The sequence below is a fragment of the Lichenostomus cassidix genome, chromosome 6, assembly GCF_008360975.1.
Source record: "Lichenostomus cassidix isolate B80296 chromosome 6, HeHo_3.0, whole genome shotgun sequence".
Taxonomy (NCBI): domain Eukaryota; kingdom Metazoa; phylum Chordata; class Aves; order Passeriformes; family Meliphagidae; genus Lichenostomus; species Lichenostomus cassidix.
The window spans coordinates 27,162,305-27,176,820 of record NC_139487.1 but is presented as its reverse complement, the minus strand read 5'-3'; the positions used below and the strand labels follow the sequence as shown (position 1 = coordinate 27,176,820).

General features: G+C 38.7%; 1 protein-coding gene across 16 annotated transcripts in view; it reads right to left on the bottom strand.

The window, feature by feature from the left end:
• Positions 1 to 14,516, bottom strand: part of GRID1 (glutamate ionotropic receptor delta type subunit 1) — a 538,463-nt gene that overhangs the window by 111,682 nt on the left and 412,265 nt on the right. For all 16 annotated transcript variants that reach the window (XR_014852992.1, XR_014852991.1, XR_014852993.1 and 13 more), the window contains one exon: positions 4,812 to 4,865. Coding sequence is in view for 13 of the 16 variants with exons in the window: in XM_085064174.1 (XP_084920300.1) it covers positions 4,812 to 4,865 (54 nt within the window). In the remaining 3 variants the exon portion in view is untranslated. The remainder of the gene's footprint in view (positions 1 to 4,811; positions 4,866 to 14,516) is intronic.

Sequence of the window (14,516 nt, the reverse complement as noted above, 5' to 3'; positions counted from 1 at the left end):
CGTGAGTCATTTTGCAACACAGACTCATTTTATCATCACCTACTTTGTTACACCTTTACACTCTGCCCTAGCTTTTTTTAATCAATTTTTCTTTAGAATTCATCTCTGATTTCAAGTTCTGTGATGATAACCCACTAGAGCCATAAGAATACTTTGTTGTGCCTTCATCTTCACAGAATCCTGAAGTTCTTTTGCCATCTCTTATTTATTGTATTATCTTTCCAAAAGCATTACTAGTTTCCCAAAGCTGTGAGGTTAGACAGCCTTTTTATTGATGCCCATTATCCCTATTGCCCTTTTTCCACCTCTCCCTCTTCTCCAAAAAGTGTGTGTTGCCATGGCAGATCACTTTCACACCAACCATCTTCTGGCTTCCTTAGCCCATTCTTCCTTAGCCATAATGAAATCTGAACTGATGCTGCCTCAGCTTTTTAAGTATGTACAGATATCAATCAAAGGAAATTGGTGAAGCCCTGTATGTATCCCCAAAACTACTTTTTCAGCTACCAGGGAAATTAAAATCTTCCTTTATTTAAATTTCTTGTCTTTGAGGCATTTCTGTAAAAATAAAAAAGCATTTTCAAAAACAGTCTTCCTCAGTATCTTCTGCATATTTCCAGGCAAAGGTTTGTCCCTCACCTCTCCTCAGCTCCAGAGCAGGTATGGATGGTTTTGACATATAACACTACATTGGCCTTTTCTTCATCCCTACCCTGCCCTTCACAAAAAGTGCTCTACTGTATCGACAAGACATCTGGTGCTTTGCCTGACCATGTCTTACAGGTTTCAATTAAGCTTCTGAATAGTGATAGAAGTTTGTTGAAAATGAAATTAAAAGAAGGACGTCATAATAGTGAAACAACTTATTTGAATTATCTGTCAGATTCTGTACCATTCCACTTCCAGGAAGAGTAGTTCATTGCTTTTTAAACTGATTACATGTAAAAATAGTTAATGTTTAGAAACTTCAAATTAGAATGAAATATATTGATATGAGGGAACAAAACACTGTGTTTAATTTGATTATATTTTTTGTTCCATATTCTAGTTGTGCAGAATTATGTATTTTATCTTTTCTCTACCCTTGGAATGGAGAAGATTTCCAAACCATGAAATGTCCCACAAAAAGGGAAATATGGTTTCTAATTCTATTTATACCCCCAGACCTACTGCTGTTGCTAATAAAGAAGCAGACACAGGCTCCTGGAGCACTGCCCCTGGTACAACCACATCCAAATTCAGTTTCAAGTACTGCTCTTGTACCTCTCCCACAGACACATGCCCTGGGCAAGGCAGAACATTTTCTTAGAAAAGGCAGAAAAAGAGAAGGGGAGAATGAAAAATGTCATGAGGAGCCAACAGAGCTGCTTGATGCCAGGCATGAAAGGCAAAGAAAAACAAGAGAAAAATAAAAATAATAAAGAAAATGAGGGGAAAAAACAGGAAATAATCATCCAGAAAAATACCAGGGGCCATCTGCAACTGTGCCAGCCATGCCAAAAGAAGTAGCAAACACCTATGAAAGCTGGGGGGTCACTTCAACCACTACAGGTATGAACAGCGAAGCTTCAAGCAGAACACCAGATATGTTCTAACAGATCTTCCATAGGGCCAAAACTGCAAGTCATGGACAACTCTGAACACAGTCAATGACAGCTTTGCAGACACAGCTCAGCATGCAGTATTCATTGTTTGGGAGAGTTGTTTGCTCATTTATACAGAAATCACAAGTATCCTTGCTTTTCAAAAGCTACTTCGCATGCTTAAGCCAGAATTGAGGTAGTATTGCTACCTAAATGAAAGCAAGGGATGATTTAGTATTTCTAGATGAATAAAAATAAAAGTGCAGATGATGAAATATAAATCAAAACAGGGGTGGGTGGTTAGAAATAAATTTCTTTTTTTCCCCCTCTAATCTCCACTACTTTTGACAGCTTTGCAATTTTGAAACATAACATGTTTGAAACCAGAAAAGTGGACACACAAATATATATTTTTAAAGCAGTGAGCTTTTTATGACTTTGGCTCCAAAGAGGACATACGAGGGCATGATACTGCCTGAAAAGACCCTTCCCTGTGTATTCTCTTGTCCTAGAAAACCTGACAGGTAATGTTTCAGCCTTCCAACTCCATACAGTAGATTCAACTCCCAATTGACCAGCCCTTTTCTGAAGATGACTGAGTACTTTCTCACCAGCAATGGCATCCAAACTGAACAAATACCTCAGTACAGACCTGGGTTACTAGCAAACAGGATTTTGTCAGTACAGCTGCTTAATTCGAGACCAACTCATATTATGTATTTGTTCATTTGCTGTGCAGTAAGTTTGTCAGCCCTACAGATTTAAGTTAGCACAACCAAAGCTTGGTAGCCTTGCTTACCTAACAAAAGTGATAAAATATGTTCTAACTCTAAAACTTAACTCCTCCCATATAGGAAGGTGCACAAAGGAAAAAAAAAACCCAAACACAAATGTTTATTGGATTATCAGTACAGAGAGAATAAAGAAGAATTAATTAAAGTAAGAAGATAATAAAATCCCTAATTGAAATGATATTATGCTCTACTCTGTATACCATTCTTACTATAGCAAGCTAAGTCCAAGTTTCAGATCCTCCTTGGCTTGATAAGAGGTGGAGGACAGAGCACATTGGGAGAAGGTGCTCTGAGTCAGTAAATCTCAGCAAGCCAAGCTCTGCAAAGCCCTTAAATGGTTCCCTGAAGTACAAAAGGCCTGAAAAGCCTGTTTACAATCCAGTGCTCTTCATACAAGGAACCTCAATGGAAAAAATTGTCCCTGTGTTCTGTTCCTGCTACTGCCCCTTCTGCATTCAGCCCTACACCTCTCTTTCCTTGCAATGGGATCATTAGGTCACACAGACCACTGCGTGAACAGGGAAGGGTAGGGTCCTCAATCTGCCCAGGAGAAAAAAAAAGGACTGTCTGAGGTTTTGGTCCATTTGCATAATGGACCTCTACTCTTGTGGAAATACATCAAAAAGAGCTGATTTGACTGCTGGGAATTAAAAGTTAATTCCATTCTGCAAATCACAGCAAGAGCCAGCATCATCTTTCCATCAAATATTCAGGCTGTTCGCACTACCACTGACTGGAAACATGTACATGGAAAGCATGATCAGTCTGTCCTCTTGCTAGCATGGGAGGATGCTCACTTCAATAAGAAGCAAGCCCTTCATATTTCTGAAGGTGCATCCATGGGGATGCTCAGTGTACCTTCTTTCCACAGTAGCTTCAAGCACACACACAAAGACCAACAGTATTCTGTTAAAGAAGGGACAGGCAAGATACTTTCTCCTCTTTTTGCCTGCAATGACTTCTCCAAAGTTTCAGGAGTCTAAAAAGCTTCTGTAATTGTCTGTTTGAATTTAACTGCATTTTAAGATAATTATAAATTATGTGCACTAATATTTTTCACTAGAAAGTTATACTCTAAATTTACACGCTGCTCTCACAGCTTCCCTACCCAGTCTTCAGCCACAAAGGAGAAACAAACAAAAGCTTCCGAGAGAGAAGCAGAACCGACACCCTGTGAGATGTGTTTGTGTGTGTACGTGTGCACATGTTAGTGCATCAGTGCTGAAGGCTTTTGTCACCATGTGACACATTGAGTCTTCATTAAGTGAGTTTTAACATCTGAACAATAACAGCAGCAATAAAAAGTTCACAAACACTCCCTCTCTATAAATGTTTAGGGAAATATGCACTGTATTATCTTTATGTGAATATAAACACTAACTCTCTGGGCATCTTGCTGATGTTTTGTAGTGGGTCATTACAGCAGCTGACAAACCAGGAGGTACTTAAATGAAACAAGGACTAGAAAGAACTTATGAAGCCTTTACAAGCAGGGATTTCACTTGCTTTCCCTAACCCCTATTTAATTACAGAGCCTGTCTAATGCCACACAATGCAATTTATAGTTACCATTAAAAGTTGCCTATCCAAAATTATTAGCTAGGTGCAAAGAAAGGAGTGAGAAATTAACAGAGGAATTGGCTATTAAATTAGAGCCTATGCATTTATAATATAAAAATAAGACAGTGAACATTATTCTTTTAAAATTAAATATTTCGCTATCTTTTAATGAATCATCATTAAAACCAGAAATATATAAAATACTGCCATTTATCAGTGATTTATAGATTACTATATATGGTACAACATTTCATTGTTTTCTTAAATGTGAATCTGAACAGATTCCCATTAGGGCATCATGGCACTAAGGTAAAATAAATAATCATTTTAGCAGGACAGGATACCATTTGCTGCAGAGGGGAAACATCACAGTTTGATTTTAATCTATTCTGGATCTTGGCCAGTACACCAACCCAGTTCTGCACTACAGAAAGCCTGCGTATCATGGAAATGCACATTTGAATGGACTAAGCTCCCAAGCAGCCTCGGCACTCCTTCCTCTCCTGGCATCTCTGTGCAGGATTTTACAACAGTGAAGGGTGAGCTGCTGGCAGAGAGATGCCTGTATTTGAGATTTCTTTTGAGATATTCCTTGCTTCCTAAATAGCTAATGAAATACTGTCAGCAGGAAGGTAAAAATGAAGTTTCCCAGCTGCTCTGAGGTATGTTGGAAGCTTTATCTTGACCTCTGGTGTTCAAACTATGCCAATTCAACTAAGACAGACAAGCAATGACACCACAGAGTTTGAACCTTGTGCCATTGAAAAAGCAAAAATGCTCAATGTTTGCTCAGTTTGGTGTGCCAAAACATATGAAACAAAAGATGGTGATGAGTCAATGTAGCAAGCTGTGTTTTCTCTTTTGACTTTCTTACCTCATTTACATAGACCCAGTGACTATCCTTTGATGCAAGGTTGGTTTCCACAGCCTACAAAAATAAAAAGAAACATAACAATAAAAATAAATAAAACATGGGAAATATATTCCAGAAAGAACTTATATAAAAATGTACTATAAAGCTCATTTTGATTGTTTTCATTGCTACTGACATTGTTTCAGTGTAGTTCTTTTCATCTATTCCTCTGCTGTTTCATGGAACAGTATTTCACTGGTGGTAGCCACCCTTCTCTAACTTCAGTTCCTAAAGCCCCCTGACCATGTGTATGTACCAGAAAAGCATACAGGGGCAGGGTGGTACATCAGCATAAGGGATCCTGTGATGAATAACTGCACACAAAGCATGCAGTTCAGGACATCTAACTTCTCTGTGATACTACTTGGCTGGGTTTCTTTTCAATATGCCTCCCAAAATGTATTGTCTCTGGCTCATTACATCTCTGATAGTTTATCTGCTAATTAACCTATTTAATTAAAAACATGACAGTGAGATGCTTAAATGAAGTTCAGATGTTTATAGGAGAGTTCATCCTCTCTTGGTGTTTTCATAAGGCTCAAGACAAAGTTATGATTTGCATGGTCACTTTTTTGTCTTCCTGGTATGAACTTGGATAATCACTACATGTTATAAGGAAACACCTCATCTCTCCAGTTTGTATATTTATCCACACACATATAACCCACTGGGAAGCTAAAACTGGGAAAGATTGCTCTATTAGTACTGAGAGAGAACCTCAGCGGAAGGATGTGGCAATAGCCATAGAAGTTCCTAGCTGTCCCCTTTGTTTGACAAAGATAAGCTCACTTAAAGACACTTAATAGTCTAATAAAGGGATAGCAAGCATGGAGAGGTGTACACTACACTGCCAGTGATATTGTTAATGTCCTGCTTAATACATGGTTAAACAATTACTACTGTGTGTTCATCTCACCTAATAAAACAGTGCACACATGGATTTCAGGAGGCAATTCATTACACGGTTTTGAATGTTCCTGCCTTCAACCACTTCTTTCCTCTGTGCCGGTATGACCCCATTTATTGAACAGATATTCTTATCTCTCTGTTATAAATGGCCCTATGAATCACTGCAATGAACCACATTAAAAAAACCCAAACACATACAGATGAACAAAATACTTCCAGCTACTGGTTTTTAACCTGGATGATTTCCACCCTCTATTTCAAAAATGACTGCATTGGTACAGAGAGGCTCTGTAGACTGTAGCATTGGGCTGAGCAGGAACATCATCAACCACCTTCCTCTTCAGAACACATTTGCATAATAAGCCTCTCAGATATTTAGTGTCAGATGGGATGAATCACCTTCTCTTATGACACTGACTACAGATGACTGGCTTAGAATAAACGCCCACGACTTCTAAGGCTGCAGTGAAATGACAAGAGATCCATCCTCAATACAGGCTAAGGGATATCCGATCCCAGTAAAAAAATGCAGCAAAACTTTGCTAAGTAGCCAACACCAGCATTAGAAACATTAATCTTAGCTTATACTGTGCCTTTTAAAAAGGTGTAAGTTACTTACTTGCCTAAGTAACTGTGTTTTACAGTTTTGCTCATAAGTGTAGCCCACACAAACACAGGAGAAAACTGTGGGCAACACACATACCTCATCTATTTCTCATGTCCACAGGGTGAAATACTCCTTTAAAAAGACAAAAATCCCAAGAAAAACTGCAAACTCATTGAAAAAGGAAAACCAACACAGGCAGGACACAGTACTTCTCTTCATCATCGTAATGAGCATTATAGGAAAATAATGAAATCTGGTGTCAAATCAGATGAGAACCACTAGAGATAACACTTCTGACAAAATAATCCTCTCCTAAACATGCAGTGAAAAATTGTCCTCTTGGTAATTGCCTCCCTTGCATTTCTTTTAAGCTGGGAGGAACATTAAACTGACCACCTAACTGAGGAACAACAGCTCTTAGGAAAGATAGCAGTGATGAACAGGAGGGCAAAAATGTGTACATTTTCTCCCTATTCACCTCCCAAACATACTCAGGCAAAGCCAAAATAGCCAGGTGCTGTAACATATAGAGAAAAAGCAAAGTGCTGCTAGCATTAGCCAAGCAGAATTAAATAATGCTCAGGTGCAGAGTTATTGCACTGGCTACATTTTGTGATTCATCTGCAACGCTGAGCAATTTGTATGAATAAATGCTCAGTCTGGGGAGACGAAGAGCCAGGGAATTTGAAATGAATTATTGTATCTCATTCTTCTGGGTTCACATATCTGGGCCAAAGTTTTTTAAATGAGGTGCCTAAATTTAGGTTGTTAAGAGTTTATCTTTAGTCATCGGAGTGCCAGACCATTCAGCACTCCTCCTACAGAGCCAATGGCTCTGCATCCTAATAGCTTGAAATATATTTAGAAACATCACCGTAGGTAGTCAAGTCTAAATGCTCTAAATATCTTCTGTTCAGAACTGCAACACATAACATGAACCACTACTCGAAACTAAAATGTGCCGAGAGGGAGCAGAAACATCATGCATTTTGTGCCATATTTACAGTCTTGCCATCCTAAAAAATCTTAAAAAAGAAAAAAAAAATTGAAAAACAGCTCTCAGGTTTCAGCTTTCTGATAGCACCACTATATTGCTGGAGGCTCATGAAAGTTAAGCAGTGCGAAAAGCAAGGCCCTGGAGACCTGTGTTATCATAAGGAAATTTACTGAGAATTCTCAAAATAAGAAAGAAATTAATGTTTGTAACTTACTGAGGTTTTTTCACTTTAAAGAAGAAAAAGCTGTCATCACTTAGGAGATTATAGTTACCCATTTTTAATTATTCAAGCTATGCAGGATCTTGCTATTTGAGATTGTGTCGGTCCATTCAAAATGAAAAAAATGTCAATGAAACATCCTTGAAGGACCTATTCCATCCAGTTTGATAAATGTACCCTATATAAAGAAAGTAGGCTATGAATTTGTGAAATCACTGTGGCTGAGCAAAAGCACTGCCATCTATTGGGGAAGGATTCATGGGTTAAAATATGCTATAGTTTTTATGGAAAAATTATTAATATAGGTGCAAAATGTCCTAGTTCATTTTATACTTTCTATGTAGATAGGGTCTGGGTGACACTTGGGAGTAATGCTTCACGATAGTTCTATCAAATAGAAAATCTGCTTTTGAGATAAACAGCACACTGGAAATTAAAGAGCATCCATCTTTCATTTGTTTTATCTCAGAGCAGCAAATAACTTCTACCAATTTGGAAAAAAAGAAGTTTATTTGAGATTGTGCTCTTCTTCCTCCCCAACTACCTTTCAAGATCCAAATGTAAAATGCAGAAGCCAAACAAGAGAGTTATAATTCACTCAGTGGACCCCTATAAATGACAGCATAAAAATGATACTATCAGAATTGGGCCAGAATTGGAAGATGGGAAAGGGAGCAGTGAATGCAGAAAACTTCACAGTTTTTCAGTAGAAAGCATTTGCAATAGAAATTAAATAAGACAGTGAAAATCAAAATATGAGCATTAAGATTTCAGCTCTCATAGCAACACTGATAAAAGAAAAGAATAAGAAGCTTCATAAAAACAGTCAAAGATAGTTTCATGTATATAGCTTTGCATACTTTTAAATATATAACTTAAAATAATTTACTGCCAATAATCCATGACAACATTATTTTATTGGAATACAGTGGAAAACAAATATTTACATTGCCTTTATGAATAAGTAACTCAGTTCATTATTTTATCTAATGGCAGTTACAGGATTAAACGAAGAAGTTAGGAAAGTAAGCAATAAATACTGCTATGTTCAGAAATAAATGAATTCTGCAGAGGAGGGGAAAAAAAAGAAAAAAAAAGGCAATAGAAACAATCCTTTCCTGACCTTCTCAAAAAATCTGAAACTGAAAACCTTTCCAAGCATATAATGGCAGGCCAGTAATAGGGAAGGCTCTTTCCCACACTACCTGGCTGCTTTGCCAGGGTCAGCACCTTGCTGTTAACAGCAAAAAGCAGGCTGCATAAAAAGGGATGCAGGGATGAACGGCCAGACACAGCTGAGAGGAGATGCTGTGGGTGTTCAAACAGACCTGGGCAAGCTGTGTTCCAGTGACAGCAGGATGTGCTGGAGAGTTTAGAATTACATGCATCAGTGTTATAGTTACAAACCTGTTGTCTCCTCACTGTGCACCCAGGGGAACAGGCAGGAGGAATGTCTGGAAGCCCTGTAACCAACTCTGGGATCCTAGAAGGAAATGTCTTGCAGATGGCAAACACAGATGTTCCTGTTGTGTCTCAATTTTTGGAAACAAGGGTTGCCACCCTGAATCCATGATATAAAAGAACCACCAGACTGTTTTGCTAGGAGGGATACCAAAGTAGCAAAAGTTATTACTTGCACATCCTTTAACTTAATGGTGAGGATAAAGAGCATCATAGCTTTCCACAATGAAAAAACAAAGCAGAGGGTAAACTGGGGAATTCACAGAAAATAATTTGAAAAGGGTGTCCTAAGAAACTCTGGAAGAACTTAAAACCAAATCTCTTGCCAGCTGCCATGGTTTAACCCCAGCCAGCAACCAAGTACCATGCAGCAACTTGTTTACCACTCTCACCTCTCCCAGTGCGACAGGGAGGAGAATCAGGAAAAAAAAGGTAAAACCTGTGGGTTGCGATATAAACAAACAGTTTAATAATAATTAAAAAAAATCTTTAAGAAATAACTGTAATGGAAAGGGAGAAAACAGATACAGAAAAATAAAGCTCAGAAGGACAATGATGCACAATACAGCTGCTCCCCACCTGCTGACCAATGCCCAGCCCCTGCCCGAGCAGCCATCGGTGCTGCCAGCCAACTCTCCGAGTTCATATACTGATCATGATGCTCTATGGTATGGAATGGTACGGAACCCTTTGGTTGCTTTGGGTCAGTGTCCTGGCATTGCTCCCTCCTGGCTCCTTGTGCACTTCCTCACGGGCAGAGCATGGGAAATGAAAAGTCTTTGATTTGGAGTGAGCACTCCTTAGGAACAACCACAACATCAGTGTGTTATCAGTGTTACTCTCACACTGATTGCAAAACACAGCACTGAGCAGCTACCAGGAAGAAAAATTAACTCTATCCCAGCTGAAAGCAGGCCTCGAAGCCATGACTAAGTACAGCTGTCATGAGGGAGCAGATGCACCTGCATTGCAGCGAGTGCCCCATGTCACTGGATCATCCCCAGACCACAGGCCTGTGCCCCAGGCCCTGTCACACAGCTCCTCCTACACAGCTGTACCCCACTGCAGACCCCTAGCAGCCATCCAGACAGACCATGGCCAGCCCCAGGGTGTCTTTGTTAGAAAACATTTCCCTGTCCAAGGATCCAGGAGCTGCCGTGGCTGTCACACACCTGAGTGACAGCTGAGGGACAGAAGCTCCTTCCCAGCTGCACCCTGCCCCTCACACAGTCCAGGCTCCTTTCTGACTGCATCCCAGGTTTCCCATAGCAGTGTCTCAGCCATCCCGACCCATAAAACAATATAATCTTGGTGCAGTAACTAAATAACAGCTTGAGCTGGTGTCTCTGAGGAGAGACCAAAACCAGAGGAACCCCTGAGTTTTATGCCCTCACAGTGTAAAAAAGAGAACACGTGGGGTCATCAGCAAAGTCTCCCTCAGCACTGAGAGCAGAGCCCAGGCACAGAACTGCTGCCCATGGAGTATCAGAGGAAACACCCTGCAGAAGAGCTGATTCTTCCTGCAGACCAGCATGACAATGACGGATAAACCCATTTTATACTTTCTTTAAAAAAAAAAATTAATTATTCATAAGGAAGGTATAAGCAAAGGAGGGCTTGGGGAAGTAATCATGTCTAAATCTCAGTTCTTTGCAAATCTTTCTCATGGGAATACTCTCATTAATTCATTACCTGCTCAATTTACATTTGCCCCAAACAGGTTTCAAAAGAAAACTCTTTCCAGCCCTTGTCCTAAGTAAGGTTTCATTCACCTGCTTCCAAAAGCAGCTTTTTTTTTTTTTTTCTTTCCCCTTTATATCTTTGGAGGAATTATTTACCCACTGTGTTTTCTTTCCTCCATCCCCCAAAGATAAGAAGAAGTCTTTAGAACCATTTTGAAATCTACTCTAGTAGAACTGCAGTAGGGCAAAAAAAGAAGTCACTATCTTCTCTATAGCATTTTGTAACCTGAGTCAAACTTAGGTCCAGCTGCTGGGTTTCACTGCAGGAGATGGATTTGTATTTTTAAAAATAGCTCAGTTCTTGATTTAAATGTCCAGGAAAGCATCCTAAGAATCAGAGAACTGGTTTTGATCCCAAAGAAGAGCTACAGACCAAATTTCCAATGCAATACAATTGACAGCAATTAACTGGGCAATAGCAAAGTGCACCTGTTTATCTGAGAAGCTTTTTGTATGTCTTGGATACAAATAAGTTTAGATAGCAGATATGAAAAAGTCAATTTTGGTAGAACAGATGTGTTCATTCTATATCCCCTAGATAGCCAAATTTATATTTAGAAATTTCTTCAATTAAAATAGTGCAGTTCTTGTCCAGGTGTGACTTGCATAGGTAATAGAACTTCACAGAAAAACAGTTTCTCTGTAGCAGTAACTGAAATTCTTGTACTTCCCTAGAACCTTCCTTCCTTTGTATTTTAAATAAATACCTCTTGGCTCAGTATCTCCAGAGGAACATTATTAGATTAAAAATAAAGTGAGCACTACTAGCCCCAATAAATTATTTATATAAATATTATAATTCTTATAGTGTATGAAAGAACACTCCAAACTGATACTGTTGCTAAAGCTTAATTGGTAATGGTACCATTACAACATGGATTAAACCAAAATTTTCCAGTACAACATCCCAACTACAGATAAAAAGCCATAAAACTAGGATAATTCAGACTCAGAATCTTGAAAGGAAAAAAATCAGTACACTGATTTTTGCAGTAAACTGGATCAGGCCTGTAAATTTATTTTTCTTATTTAATATAGACTAACTAAAATGTCTAAATATCATTTCAAAGCGAAATATGAAGTTTTTCCTTCTCTAAATGGTAAAATGGGCATTTAAAGAATTTCCATTATGTATTTTTTCAGATCAGAAAATCTTCTGAAACTGTCCTTTCCTTACTGAACCTCATTTTCCAAGAATTTGAATTTGTAATAAAAAAGTGTTGCCAGAAATTCTATACTCTTCTTTTTTCTGAACATATTCCTAGAACAGTGCATGTACATGTTTTTGCAAAAGCACCTAGCCAGCTCACCTATCTCCCTGATCACCACATCTTGTGTCAATGATGGAGTTCATTTCCCCACACTTACACCAGAAGCTGCCAATTCTGAATCCTGGTACCTATGAGCTTTGTACAAGTCATTAATGGGCCATAAGCATAACATGCCTTTAGCACCCACAGTTTTTGATATTTCTCTATATGTAAGATCTTGGTCTGCACTCTATAAACACATTACTGAAAGCCCTCTCTCAGCAGGGACCTTTTTTCAAGTTATGCACTGAAACATTAGAACATAAAGCCTGATACTTCTGCAGAACTGCACTGCTGAGAAAAGCTGTTCTTACCTCCATGGTCCTGATGAAGCACAAGGAAAAGCTATCATGAAACTGGATGGTATTTTAACCATCCTCCATTACCACCAGCCTATAAACCTGGCATATTCAGCCTGAATCTCCCACAAAAGAGAGGCCAAGTCGGTCATGGAGATCTCTATACTATCATTAGTCTGAGTCAGCTATCCAGAGTTCTCGTTCCCCATAAACTCTGTAATATTTCATTTATGTTCCCTGGCCAAACGATATGCGATGGTTCTTTCTTGACCTCTGTCTCACTTCCTTCTCAAGATAAATAACTCAGCCTAATGGGAGTGGGGAATAAAAATAAAAAAGAAGGGTGGGAAGAAGAAAGGAAGAAAAAAAAAAAAAAGAAAAAGGGGAAAAAATAAAACACATCCCTGAGCAAATTCCCAAATACCATCCACAACTGAATTCCATTTTTGGGTGCTAACAAGGCATTTCACATAAAGAGGAGCAAATATGACCCAAACCTTCACCCGCTTTTAGCACACACCCCTAGAGTTGATGAATGCTAATTAAAAGGTGTACCTGATATTTTGCACAATATAATTTGCTAACAGCTCAAACTAAAATATAAATTTTAAAGTTCGCACTGCACTAGTTGCCTGTTACTTGGGTCATAGGTGATCAGAAAAAAAACCACTGAAGGACAGCTACATAAAAGGTAAACGTTAATCAAGAGAAATATTGGAAATTAAGAAAACCACAGGAAGATCAGGAGGAGACTGCTGAAACTTCCTCTGGCTATGCAGCTGTATTGTTCTTGAGTAACTACTTAATATATGTGGCACTGCCTATCATTTTAGCCTTAATCATTTTGATGTAATGCACTGGGATTTCTGCTTAATCTGATTCCCATTTCATACGTAATGCTTATTATAGTCAATCTCCGTTGCCATTCCATTTAGTGCACATTCCACTGAGCGATGCATAAAAATACCATATATGGAACTCTTCCAAAAGCATTCAGTAAGAAGTTACTCTTCAAAGCCCAAATGTCACACAGCGTTTATAAACATGCTAACTATTGACCATTTAACTACATGGCACAGTAGTGACACTGGATAATTGCACAGCTGCCAGAAAGCAACATTTCCGTAAAGACATGAATCTAATGTTAACTAAAGAACAAAACCTCCCAGAAATATGGTACAGCAAATTTTACCACAGCCACATGCCGAGCTGAATTTGAAGACCCAATGAATTGTTTTAAAAGAATAAATAAATTTTGCTTCCTTCAATGCTGCATTTTTTTGACAATAATAGGTTTGTACATCTATATTCTATTACAAAGCCTCACTTTTTAGAGACTTTTTAAAAATAGTTTTGTAATGTTTTGTTGAGAACTGTACACCTGAAAGAGTCAAACTCTACAGAACAAACTGAAATTCATCAGAACTGGCCAGCACTTGGAGGCTGGCTTTTTTTTTTCCCCATTTTTTTCTTTTTTTTTTATTTTTGCTGTTGTTATTTTTTATTTGATTCTCCTCCTACCTTCCATTAGGAAAAGGAATTGCCACTGAAATAATATAAAAATTCAAGTCTTCTGTTTGGAAGGCCTATAAGGGGGTTGACTGGACACTGGTCTGAAGGTTAAAAATGCTTTTTCAGGCATAGATCCTGGGCAAAGAAACCTATTTTCAGCATGGATGATTGCCCTCCATCCTCAAGGAGGGAGTACCCCTCCACAGTCAGGGTATAACATTTTCAGCCCATACCCCAGTCCCATTCACTGGGCTTTCTCAGCTCTGCTCAGAACAACAGTTTTCAACTCCAGCTTGCACTGCAAGTTCAACATAACTACGTAGAGTTTGCACAGAGGTTTCCAGAGTTTGATCTTTTTGCAGGTATCAACAGCAGATGGTAACTATTTCCTTAAAGAAAGCAGCAAACTTCTTACCACTCTAATGTGCACACAACACCAAACAGTGAAAACACAATTTACACATTCCTAATTTCCCCTTTCAAAAGGCACAAGCTTTGTCCTGATAGGATGACAGCTGAAGCTCCAAGAGTCATGGACCACAAACTCTGAAATGGAAGAACCAGCTATAGGGTGAAGAGACCACGTTGATTTTCAAGAACTTACAGTTT